Source organism: Brachyistius frenatus, unplaced genomic scaffold (assembly GCF_029030835.1).
Source record: "Brachyistius frenatus isolate BFR_SWC_R1_liver_20210118 unplaced genomic scaffold, ASM2903083v1 Contig_126, whole genome shotgun sequence".
NCBI lineage: Eukaryota > Metazoa > Chordata > Actinopteri > Embiotocidae > Brachyistius > Brachyistius frenatus.
The window spans coordinates 697,711-710,862 of record NW_027210725.1 but is presented as its reverse complement, the minus strand read 5'-3'; the positions used below and the strand labels follow the sequence as shown (position 1 = coordinate 710,862).

The window sequence follows — 13,152 nt, the reverse complement described above, 5'->3', positions numbered from 1 at the left end:
CCTGAGTCCTGGTCTGTCCTTAGTCCTGGTCTGTCCTTAGTCCTGGTCTGTCCTTAGTCCTGGTCTATCCTTGGCCACAGCGTGTAATAAGCACAATGTGCTAACATATCAGCTCATGGTGAATTTCAGTGGCACCTTTTTTATTTTCCCGTACGGCAAACTCCACTCGTAGCTACAGATTTGAAATTTCAATCAGTCCGTGACCATTTAGTTGCATTCTTAGAAACGTCATTGTTAGATGACAAATTTATCATAATTAGTAGACAGCCAGATGTAGGGAAAATAAATTAATAGCAGGCAAACTTTAAATTGCCTAAATGAATAACTGACCTTCAAATAATATTTTCTGGGCCTCTTTTATCTCCTTTAAATATTTAATCCAGTAGTTCTGACGTATTACTTTGTTAAATACAAAACGTTGACTCCTCTCTATGTGAATGATGGATTGTCCGTGTGTTTAAGCCAGATTTGAGCTTCTTATTTCAGCGTGTCCTTGATTTATCTGCAAAGAGCTGACAGAGTTATTGATCGGTGGTACTGACCTGTGAAGGAATTACTTTACAAGATGTCACCAGAGCTCCTCGCTGTGGACATTCACGAAAAAAAATAAAAATGAAATCAGATTTCTGATGCAACGTTTCGCAACTTCAAGTCGAGTCAACCTGCAGGAGGTGAGTTCTACTTTATTCTAGTTCTGTGGATGCTGAAAGTTGGGAAGCAGGGCAACAGTTAGAAAGTGTGTGTATGTGTGTGTGTGTGTGTGTGTGTGTGTGTGTGTGTGTGTGTGTGTGTGTGTGTGTGTGTGTGTGTGTGTGTGTGTGTGTGTGTGTGTGTGTGTGTGTGTGTGTGTGTGTGTGTGTGTGTGTGTGTGTGTGTGTGTGTGTGTGTGTGTGTGTGTGTGTGTCTGTGTGTGTGTGTGTGTGTGTGTGTGTGTGTGTGTGTGCGTGTGTGTGTGTGTGTGTGTGTGTGTGTGTGTGTGTGTGTGTGTTTGTGTGTTAAAATGTCCAGTTCGAGCTCACAGGTGAAAACACTACTCTTCTAACAAAAACATCTGGTTATTAGCATTAATCGTACAGTGATAAGTATTTTTTTTCAAAAAGAAGAATTCATTTGTTCACACACAAAATTAATAAAAAAAACTAACTAAAATAGTTTTACAGTATTTTCCTGCAGCCATGTTGGAAAAAAGTTTTTTTTTTTTTTTTTTTTTTTTTTTTAAAGCTGCAAGTGTAACACTCGTCTTAATAAGTTAGAAAATAATTTAAACACATTTAAAGTGAGAACTTTGAACAGAAAACAGACCGTTAACGCAAAAAGACATTTTAAAATCTGTTGTACGTTTGAAAAAAACAACTTTATACAACAAATACTGAAAGTAAAGAAAAAAAAAACAGGAAGCGGGAAGGAAAAAAAGTCATTTACAAGTCGACATCATTGTATACAAAAGCCGAATGTTCGGCTCAGTGTTAGTGACCAGTGATATAATGTCTGAGGGAATCTTCCGTAATAGTTAATAAATATGCGAGTATACAACAGGAAGGAGACGAGGAGGGAAAGCTGAATAGTCTCTATGGCTTTTACAGGCTTCGTGGCCCAAATAACCGTAAATATCAGCGGCTACAAACACCCAGCAACCCTCCTGACTCTGACGAGGCCGGAGCTGCAAGAACAAACCATGAAAAGAACAACAAAAAAAGGAGTTTCAGAGAGAAAAAAGTGGGATCTTTGGAAAATGATGAGTGTTTGAAACTCAAACCTGCTGACTCAGACCTTTTCCTGCATAATCAGTCAAACAAATGGATGTTTCTTTAATGCCTCGGTTCGTTTACAGTATGGTAAACTTTTGAAGAAGCAGATCCTTAAATTAAACAAAAACATCCCTGAAGTTATTTTTTTTTAGCAGCGGAAGAAGCAGAAATGAGAAAAGATAAAAGTCCTGCATTTAAAATCTCACGTAAAAGTACTGAAGCATTATGATCAAAATGCACGTAAATTATCCAACGTCAAAGTACATATTCTGCCCGTTCCCCAGTGCTTATAATTTTAAAAAAAACGTTGACTTTATTATTATTTTTATTTTATTTTGTTGTTGTTGTTGTTGTTGTTCCTTTGAACAGACAGAACCGCTAGACACCATCACGTCCTCACGTCTCGTCCCGTCTGGGCTCTTTTATTCAGACCCGAACACAAATCACATCTTCAGGACCGTTGTCGTTGTGTTCGTTGCCACCAGTGCTACGTCAGGTTTATTTTGATTTAAAGCTGGAGTTGGATCACCTATTTAATATTTAGCTAGTTTAGTTCAGTTTGGGACAATGAGACACTTGTTCCCTCAGGAGCTGGTGGAGACCAAAAACGGAGCTCAAAGACAGAAGACTGGACACTAACAGGACGATCACGCTGCAGTGAAACGGCCGGACGAGGAAAGAAATTAATCCTCCAGTTCAGATTCTGTCCGTCACCATCTTTGCTAGTTCGGAGCAGTTTGGAGCAGGAAGTGACCATATTTGGACGAGCTGTGGGAGGAGCCAGAGGTGGATCTGACCGATCTGATTGGAAACCTGACGATACTACGTCCTGCCCACCGATAGCTGTAACCTGACTGCACCACAGGCCTGTCAATCAAACAGACACGCCCCCAAAAACAGGTGTTCTTGAATCTTCTTTTCTAATGAATGAGGGATTATTTTCAGATGGACCTCCAGAAAACTAAGAAGAAGGAGTGACTTTAGCTAACAACACCGAGATAACTGATGGACACATTTTATTCACTTTGGATTTGATGAGAGAAGTTGAATGGGAGTCTATGGAGCCGGAGGCTTTTTGGAGCCGACCTCTAGTGGCACTCGCTGGTATTGCAGCTGAAGACACTTCTGGATCAGAACCATTTTACAGACCTGAAGCTACGAACACTTCAATGTCATTTTAACATGGTATTTTGTAAAATCTTAATTTCAAAAGTAACAAACGGTGATTTAAAGTCTAGTTTTAGTATATTCATGTATATATGTAGGTTTGGAGTCAACGCAAAGCTAAACATCCTGCTTTCAAGATGTCCTTAATAACCAGAATCAAGCATTTAGGCAGCAACCAAAGACATGAAAGCATCCAGAGGTTTGTCTGAGTGAGGAGGAAGAGATGTTCTTCGTCATGGCTGTGTGGAGGACGTAAAGAGGACTCAGCGACCTGAGTGCTTAATTAATAAATAACGGGTGAAGCCACGATGATCCAGCAGCTTCAGAGAGCTGCTGGACAGGATTGTCATACCAATATTTTGTCAAATGTTTCAATAACTTTGTTTTTAAAACTGATGCTCAAAGAAAAAGCTGACAAGGACAACAAAAAAAAGAAAAAGAAAAAAAGGTCGAAGAAGCAGAGGGTGGATTTATTCTTCATATTCTTTCATTTGTTTTTCTCATGTGGAGCTTAGATGGATATCAGCGTGAAAATCTGAAATCCCTCATTTGGTTTGTGATCCCGCTGACGGGCTTCAGTCAACATCAGCTTCTCATCATTAAAACCGCTTCTTTCTTCTGTTGACTTCACAACCAGCGTCCAGCTTTTGTGTTTCAGGGTTTTTCTATTAGCCCGGGGTGCAGCCGAGTTAGCGTTAGCATTTGCGCTTCTTCTATTTTTAGAAATAGTTTTGACTTCGTTGGTACCACGTCTCCGACGCTGCTTACGACTGCTCGGATTCTGTTCGCAAATGACGGCAAAAATACGACAGAAAATCTGCTCGGAACTGGCTGGCAGACAGCTTTAAGGTGCGTCACCGCCACCTTCTGATGGGAGGAACACATTACAACCAGACGTCGGTAAAAACTGGCTGGATGATAGTCGCATAAATTAATCTATCATTTTTAGATTTAGCAACTCTTTGAATATATAAAACTCAAGTCCCATCCTCCTGTTCATGTGATCATTTCCTGCTGTCGCTGCTCCACATTAAAAGTTCCTCACTGGTAAAAGCATCGCGATGCTTTTATTGTGACGATGTTGCAGGAAATGCAACAGCAGATCTGTTTTGCTGTGAGGAATAGTTCGAGCTGTTAGATGAAGAACTGCCGACTCAGCGTCAAGGTAAATAACTTAAAATAAAATCACGAACCGCCGGCGTCGTAGAAAAACCCTGTTTGTTGCGTCTTCCACTCACTCTGTAAATAATATATTTAAAATCATGTTCCAACTATCCCACTTTGATGTTTTTAAACAGTCGAGAAGAAAAGAAGAAGAGATGAAGGGAAGAAGGAGGAAGTGAGAACAGTGAGTCGGCCCGTCCCACCTGACCTCAGAGACGCCGTCCTGCCTCGTCAGTACGGAGCGAACTTCTGTCTCTCCGGCTTCTTCATCCCGTTGGCCGAGGACGAGATCTTGGCCGTGTAGGACGCCAGAGCCGCCGCCGCCGCCGCGTGGGCCGGAACCTGAACGCCCGCCGACGTCGGCACCGAGCCGGGCAACATGGGAACCCCGATGGCCGCCGCCGCCGCCGCCGCCGCTGCTGCTGAGGCGGGAGGGGTGGAGAGTGCCAGGTAGGGGATGGATTTCATTCCCAGGAGGCTGGAGAGGGGGAGGGCGTAGGGAGCGCCCAGGATTGGAGCGTGGGGCAGTGCGGCACCCATCGCTGCCAGGGGGGAGGAGGAGGAGGACGAGGCGGAGGCGGGGGGGGCGGGCTGGGTGAAGCTCATGGTCAGGTCAACGGGAGACGGCATGGAGGAGGACTGGGCGGTGGATTTGGCGGTCTCTAAACTGGAGGGGGGTTGAGGGAGGGAAGGGGACGGAGGAGGTGGAGGGAACGGAGGGTGGAGGGAGGAGAGGGGAGGGGTCGGGGGGTTTTGGATGGAGAAGGGTTAGAGGGTTAAATAAAAGACATGTTAAAGAAAGAAAAATAAAAATTAAACCCAAAGAAAAAAGGAAACAAACAGGATTCTTTGGAGAGTAAAAATGACAAAACTGAAATCAGGAGACAGGTGTGTTTTGCTGGAGGTTGCAACAGATTATTGTCGGGGGTTCGCTGTACGGATGGGGGGTGTGCTGTATAAGTTGGGGTGATGGCTCGGGAGGGGGCTTTGGGAGGAGGGAACAAAACCGTTATAGACACGTTAGCATGGAGGCTTCGTCACATATGATGCTGCTTCACAAACAGGAAAAAGGACCAATTCAAAAAACAGCCAGTTCATCTTCCAGAGATGAAATCACGCTCCGCCGTCTCGTCTCTATGCATTTCACATTTCTAACGTTTTACTGAGCGGGTTTAATTTACTGAACCTGCAACATCAGAATTAAAACACAATTATGTCGTCATCAGTCAACAGTAAGCACAGAAACAGTGAATTACAGAAGAAACAGTCTGAATTTTCATTTCAGTCGAATTAGTGACAGAAAAATAACAACGTGCCAAACCGTCATTTTAGGCTTCAGACCTACAAATCAACGTTACACACAAATAAAGTTCTTTTTTTGAATTGAAACAATTTGTAAATGAAATTTGTGCTAAAACACGTTGAATCACACAAACTAACACAATTTTTCTTTGACTTTTACCTGTTGTCTGATTTCAACAGTATAAAAAGTCAATTATCAAAAACTTTGGGTCAAAATAGATTTTTAATCCCAGGCAACAGGAGAAAGGGTAAATTATTATCTCAGGAGGTCGCCGTTGTTTTATACTCCTGTTTTCTTGCTCTTATGAATTTTAGACAGAGATTAAAAAGTTGGAGGTAAAATGTCAGAAAGGCAGATTTGTTGTCAGTGGAGCTGTCATTAGCAACGGCTAAAGATTTTAAATTTACAAATCAAAGCAGAAACAGATTTATCTCAACATTTTATAAAAGAAATAAAAGAAAAGAAAAAACTTCAGTGTTGCGTTTCAGCTTTTTAGAAGAAGACCAATGAAAGAGTTTCACCAGAGTTTGTTTTCTCAGCTTCATCTTGGTCTTTCGTGGAGCTACGATTGTTCGGTTTGGAGACGGTGAACGTTTTGTTTCAGCCGCCGTCAAACATCAAAACCAAATGAATCGGCGTCGACTCGATTGGAAACGTTCATTTCATCCAATCCAGTCGAGGCTGGAAGAAGTATTTGTGTCTGACAGGTTTCCTGATTGCATGCGAGGGTCCAGAGGCGCTCACAGGCACGAATAATAATCAGCAGAAGTCACGTTTCCCATCAGAGGGGTCATCGTCTATTTGTCACCGCGGCAACCGCACAGAGCAAACGACTACACCGACAGTTAACGTTAACGTTTGTTGAAAATTGGAGACTTGATGCTTCAGCTCAGATTCTCCTCAGAGATAAATATTTACATGGTTTGACAACTGGACTTCGATAGCACGTTTAAAATCTATTCTCAGAGAAAGGAAATTACACATTTCGGTATAAATCTTTGTTTTTCCTGCAGTTCAGAGGGGGAGAGTGTAACCCGGGTTGTTTTCTGTAGGAGGTACTGATGTTCCCTAAACGCTTCACATGCATCGATAGACGCTTTATACGTTTCTAAAATTTAGTTTGAAAAGAGTGAAATAAAACGTTCTATCGTCCGATTGAAGGAACCTGAACTGATTTTTTTCGAACCGGACGGCTTCCCAAGTCGAGAACGTTCAGTAAATGTAGCTAAAGTTATTTAAACCAAACCTGTAAGCGTGAGTGAAATCATCCATCGGCTCGTCATTCTTAAATAACATTAAATAAATCGTTTGTAATGTAAATGCTGAGGTGCACTTCACCGCTGTAAGGTCATAAATCTGAAGTAATGTTGGTCTGGAAGGTCACAGTAACGTCGTCACTGGTTTGGCTACAAACAAAACTTATTTAGTTTTGATATTTATCTATCATTTAATTAAAACATTTAAAATCCCAGAGGACACACCAAAATATGAAATCTAAAAAAACCGAGAGTAACGTCTGGCAAATGAGAAAATCAACGTTCCCAGATGAGATGATCGGAGGTTTGAGAGCAGCTGATCTCATCTCCTCTCGGTCGGCGCTGGTGTGAAACATCGGAAGGAAAAACTACGACAAAAACCGACGGAAACAAAACAAAAAAACAACCAAGAAGTAGTTTCCAGTTTCCCCAATAAAGCATAAACAAATATGAAGTTTAATGAAGTTCAACTCAAAGTTTTCCTCCAAGCTGAACAAGAATTTGTAGCATGAACCTGCCTAAAACAACCCGAGCACATGATCCACCTCTTGATGCAGCTGCAGGTGTTTAATGACTCGTGAAGCCGCGGTCGGCCGCCGAGCGACCCGAGCCGAGAGACGTTACAATCTCAGGCAGGAAGTCTCATCTGTGTGTCGCTGATTAAAAAACATATAACGCAGAAGAGGACTCTGTGGAGACGCTCCGGCGTCGGCGTCACCTCCTCTGACCTGACATTTCAGACTCGGTATCAGACCTGCTCTCCCTGCTGTCGGCGGCGGGACGAGCGCTGAGCCAAATATCAATTTCATCCACCGTCCAATCACACGTTTACGTATTCCTGCCGGTCGTATTAAAGCCGGCCGGCGGCGAGCGTCACGTGTCTCCGACTCGTTAAATGGCGGCAGACACGAAGTCGTCCTCTGATTGACGGAGAGCTTCATTTCTTTTTATCATGCGGAGACTCTCGTTTGTTCGCGGTGCAAACGAGAGCGCTAACGAGAGCGCTAACGATGCTCCGCTTCACCAGAGGAGGAATTCAACGTACTCAAGACTTCACACTTTAAACTCTGACCTGTTTGTGCAAAGAAACCTGCAAATAATGAGCAGGATGTGATCGGAAGTAACGACTTCAACGGAAAAAGCTCTTTAATCTGAACTCCGTCTCTTATCGGGACCTTCGTTAAAAGTTGGTTTAAAGAAACTCCGTGTCGTTTTTAAATGTTGAGCTAATAACGGTGTCATCGTTGCGCTCCAGATGTGAGCGTCGTGTCTTCGCCGCGGCTGCTTACCATGAAGTGATTAAATACTGAGCCAGGTTGATGGCGATCGGCGTGCCGGTGATGGTGACGTGGCGGTCGCTGCTGCTGTCGATCTGACTGCCGATCTTGATCTGGGCCCCCGACACCTGCCGGATCTCGTTTATCTTGGTGCCCTGGCGACCGATGATCGAGCCAATCAGCTGCGAGGAAGAGACGGACAGGAATCGGGATTAAAAGGCGTTTAAAGGCGACTGAAACATTTTGGGATGAAGAGAAGATTTTCTAGACTTTAAAAAAATGTTCATGCACCATTCTTCATGTTTATTTCACACACAGGCCGAAGATCCTGTTGAAATAGATCCACAATAAAAACAAATATTCATTCTGCATATTTCTGCATTACTAATAAGGGATTCTGGGAGAAACTCTTCCTGAGGTGAAAGAAACATGTTCGTGATGGTGTTTGACCTTCTTACCAACACGACCAACAGCTGCAGCAGCAACTTGGAGGGAATTAAAGTACTTTAAAAGCTTTGGTTGATGTTGTTGTTGTCGGTCGTTGTCATAACTCAGTCAAAGCTGAACACAAAGAAACATCATCTGAGATCTCTGGGACAACAAACTATCGCAAACAAACGTCCATAAATCACAGAAGAAAGATGGTGCATGAGATCATTCTTGCATGAGAATTCTCACATTTGGAAGTTTTCTGCAGTGCAGAGTAATTAATTTAGATTTGTAACTACACACGGTGATCCATAGCAAGCAGGAAGTGCTAATAGTGAATTGGGCAAACTTAAATTTCCAAAATGTTTGCCAAAAAAAGTCTGTGATACACATCGTCCACTAGAGGGAAGCATATCAGCGTCACGTCGTTGTATCAGCTGCTGCGTGAGCTCGTGGTTACATCATGGGAAATCGTAAAGTGTTGCTAGGCAACGACAACATGGAGGGCGTCTAGAAGCTACAGAGGCTAACAGTTTATCAAGCTAACAGGAAGTACAAAGACACAGAGGGAGAAGATCAACATGTTCCTCAGATGTAGAATATTATCTAAGTTATGAGGACAAACTCTACGTGACTGAAACTACAACATATCAGCTGAACATCCAACCAGACGTGAACCTCTGTGACCTCTGACCTTCCTGGAAACGTCAGCAAACACGTCACAACTCGTGAACTCCAGGCTGATAGAAGATTTAAAGCTCCGACGTGGTGACCGCCACCAGAGGGCGCCGTCGATATGGAGCCTTGTTTCTATCGCTCAGCCGCTCCGTCCATCTCGTTATCTGCTGGCGTCTAAGAATACGGAGCAGCAACAGGTGGTGAACTCATCTGTCGCTGTGTGGGAGCTAAACTCGTCCCGGCGGGGGTTTGTGTCACAGTAACAATAGACAGATCGTTCCTGTGCTGCTTACCTCCGTGTCACTGCACACCGTAAATATGTCTCGTTACCTTTTGGTCTAAAGAGGCTGTCAGGCTGCACCCCGTCTCCGAGGTGTCAAGGTTGCAATTGGAGCTAAATTTATAAAAAAAAAAAACTGCTGACACGGCAGAACATTTTTCAAACTATCTGCACGGGTCTACAGAAGCCCACCGCATTCACTAAAGAAAGAAACGTTTGGAGGCTTTTATATGTGATTATAATTACAAACAACTATTTACTTATTCTCATATTTACAAGAAAAGATCTCTTGATTCCAATTTTTGGATCTCATAATTACATGAGAAACGATCTCATCAATAACAGATGGGGATCTCATAATTCCAAAATACTGGATCATGATTATAAAAACTCTCATAATTCCAAGAAGATCTCATAAGTCAATGAAAAATATCTGACAACTACGAGCGCATGTAAAATTACATTTTACGGCAACTATTTCTTTAATTAGAAGAATTAATACTGATTTTGGAGGACTGTTTTAACTTAAATTGCCCTTTTGTTTTACCAGTTGTGCAGTTTTCACTCAAAAAAATGGTATTACACTCCGAAGGCTTTTTCAAACTGTCAAAACAAAACAACTAAATACATTTTAAAAACAACAAACAGACATGAAACACATATTTTTAGATTCAGTGCGACCTAAACTTTCTGAGGATGTTATTCTTCTTTCCAACACGTAAACATTTATAAAGTCATTTAGTGATAATTACCAGAACATCCGATGGTTCACAGCAAACAGAAATTATTCATGACTAACTCCGCACACTTTATTTTCCATATGTTCAACAACTAGGCAAGAAAACTGAGGCTCAAACTCACTGTATCCATGGCAACGCTAAACTTCCTGTTTACATCTGCCCTTAATGTAAAAAACCCACATTACTCAGAGACATTAATATCCACCGTCTCAAACCACAGATGAAATAAAAGTATGAATAACATAATTCCTCTGTTCTGATAAATATTCTACAAAACACAGAAATGTGATGATAACAAACATAAGAACAGAAAACTCATCAAATGTATCCGACGTCTGATTTCTCAGACAAAACACAACATTTTAATGACTTCTTTTTCACGCTGACTGCGGCTGATTATTTTTCTCTCGGCTCCATAAATAAGAAAACAAAAAGAAGTGGTCGTTGGTATTTAAAGGATTTAAATGTTACATAAGTGACAGGAGAGATAATGAGGAATCATCTCAGCTCCAGACAGTGTCAATGGAAACCAATTAAAAGCTACCAATAGTAAATTGAACTGATCCCATAAGAGGAGTTCGGAGCACAAACAGCTAATTATCCCTCGGTACGGCTCATTAGGGCTGAAATCTATCACTCCAAGGGACACATTATTAAATAACTTCATCATTTACTCTTAATTGTTTGTTTGTGTGTTTGCTGTAATAAAACGTTGCCTCGGAGAGTCGTTATTAATTTCAGGTTAATGACTTGTAATGACAGAAGAATTAATTCTGCTTGTTGCATAAAATCTTTTCTCGTGTTTCTTTATAACGAACACAGAAAGAGACATTTTATTTATGAATATCGAATCATTTCAGGATCGCAGATTTTTATTGTTTTTTTGTGACCATATTTGGGCGAGCTGGGGGAGGAGCGACGGGTGGATCTAACTCCATCATAGGACACCATGCCCCGCCCACCTACACTGGAAACCTGACTGCACACCTAGCCTGTCAATCAAATAGCCTAAATACGCAAAAACCTAAAAATATTAGAGAAGCAGCAACTCTTCACATTACAAACCCCAAAATCAGAGAATTTGTTTTAGCAACAGATGATTAATTGATTATCAACATTACTTAATCGACTAATCGTTGCAGCTGTAAAACAGATCGAAGCTCTGAGTATTTCTTGAGGTGCTCGGAGAAGGAGGAAGCTGCGACCTTCGTGTAGAACAATCTTCGTTGCTCCTCCTCTTCCTCGTCCTTCATTCATTCCTTTATTTCCTCCCAGTTACATTCTTCAGGTTTTTCTCACTTCTGTTCCCCACAAATCATCTGACCAACAAATATCTGCTCTGAGCTGGAGAGGTCTATTCCTGGAAGGAGCAGCGATAATTCAAGTGTGTGTGTGTGTGTGTGTGTGTGTGTGTGTGTGTGTGTGTGTGTGTGTGTGTGAGAATGTGTGTGTGTGTGTGTGTGTGTGTGTGTGTGTGTGTGTGTAGCAGCTGTAATGACGGTGTGGGAGACAAAGCGCCGGCTGACAACAACCAGGTCACGGCCGGTTGTGTGTGATTACATTACATTTAATTTTCATTTCAATTCTTTTATCCAAAGCGACCTACAACACACCGACGGTTCACCATTGGGAGCAATTTTAGGGTTCAGTGTCTTGCTCAAGGACACTTAGGCATGTGGACAGGAGGAGCTGGGATGGAACCACCAACCTTCTGACTAGTGTTCAACCCGTTCTCCCGTCTGAGCTGCAGCCTCCCTGAGGTGTGATCCACCTTTAGCCGCCGTTTGACCTCCCAAACGGCCTCGTTGAATCCCAGTCGGCCTTCAGCGAGTCACAACCGGCCGAACATTCAGACCTGCAGCGTTTCAGGCGCGTCGAGCTTTAACCTCAAATACACGACTCCGAACCTGCGCTTGCAGACGGCAGATGAAAACATCAAAATACTTATAAAACCTTCAGAATCGCTAATTAACAGATGCAAATGCAGAAAAAAAAATAGTTTTTGTCTTTTAGGACATTTTGACTAATTTTTTTTCTAATTGTGTGACTAGTTGGCCAGACTTTTGTTTTGGGTGAAGGTTTGGTTTAGTTTTCTGGTTCAGCAGAGATAACAAAAGAAATGCATGTGAAAACATTCCTAATTTTCCCTTTAACAGTGAACCTGCTGAGTTTTCCTTCCCAATGTTGGACGTTTCTTCCTGTTCAGTGTAAACTTTATGGAGATTTAAGTTGAGACCACTAGTTTTATAACATTTGTATGTTGCATTGGGATCCAGAAAATAACTTTTTCAGTGGGAATAAAAAAGAATCAGATTTGAACTTCCTGAACCAAAATGACCTGAAACGGCTCCTCCACCTTTGAAACTATATTTTATATCTATAATTACGGTCATCATTCATTGTACAAAGCGCGCACCACCATCCTGGTCGACTGGTGCAGCGAAACCTTTCTGCAGCCTAATTAATTCATCAACTGTTAAAAAGCTTTGAGTTAATTGTCTTCAGATCAACTCGCTGACTGAACTGATCGTTGCAGCCGGAACAGAATCGACTGAAGAGGAAGATTCGCTGAAGACTGACGGGGATAAAAAAAAAAAAAAGAAGAGCTGCGGCGTTTTCCGCTTCGGTCAAGGTTGACTGCTCCGGAGATGTGAGCTTCAGGCAACACCCCCCCCCCCCCCCAAGCTGCTTTATGTAAGCGCCGGTGGGTAGAAATCAGGAGCAGAGGAGGAGGAGACGGCTATTTCTGGGCGATTCCCCGCTGCCCCTGTAATTTGGAAAAGGTTCCTTGAAGGAGAGCATGAGGAGGGGGGGGGGGGGGGGGTCTGTTGTTAAAGCTCTCACTGTGAGCTATAGGATGTCATTAAGCTGCTCTCTCACACACACACACACACACACACACACACACACACACACACACACACACACACACACACACACACACACACACACACACACACACACACACACACACACACACACACACACACACACACACTAGCATGCTCGGGTGTTAAGCCCCTCCCTCTCGTGTCTCGCTGCTCGTTGGTGAAGCTGCTGCTCGGTTCAAACCTGCAGCTGCTGATTATCTTGTCAGAGTTCCTGGAGGG

At 42.7% G+C, this 13,152-nt stretch overlaps 1 protein-coding gene across 2 annotated transcripts in view; it reads right to left on the bottom strand.

Moving 5' to 3' along the window:
* Positions 1–2,720: 2,720 nt before the first annotated feature.
* pcbp4 (poly(rC) binding protein 4) overlaps positions 2,721–13,152 on the bottom strand; it is an 88,412-nt gene continuing 77,980 nt past the window's right edge. The window contains exons 14-15 of one of the 2 annotated variants that reach the window (XM_069714121.1): positions 7,928–8,097; positions 2,721–4,746 (exon numbers count right to left, since the gene is read on the bottom strand). In XM_069714121.1, the coding sequence (XP_069570222.1) occupies positions 4,311–4,746; positions 7,928–8,097 (606 nt within the window). In that variant the 3' untranslated portion in view covers positions 2,721–4,310. Of the gene's footprint in view, positions 5,065–7,927; positions 8,098–13,152 lie in introns of both variants that reach the window. The other variant, XM_069714122.1, reaches the window with a different exon arrangement.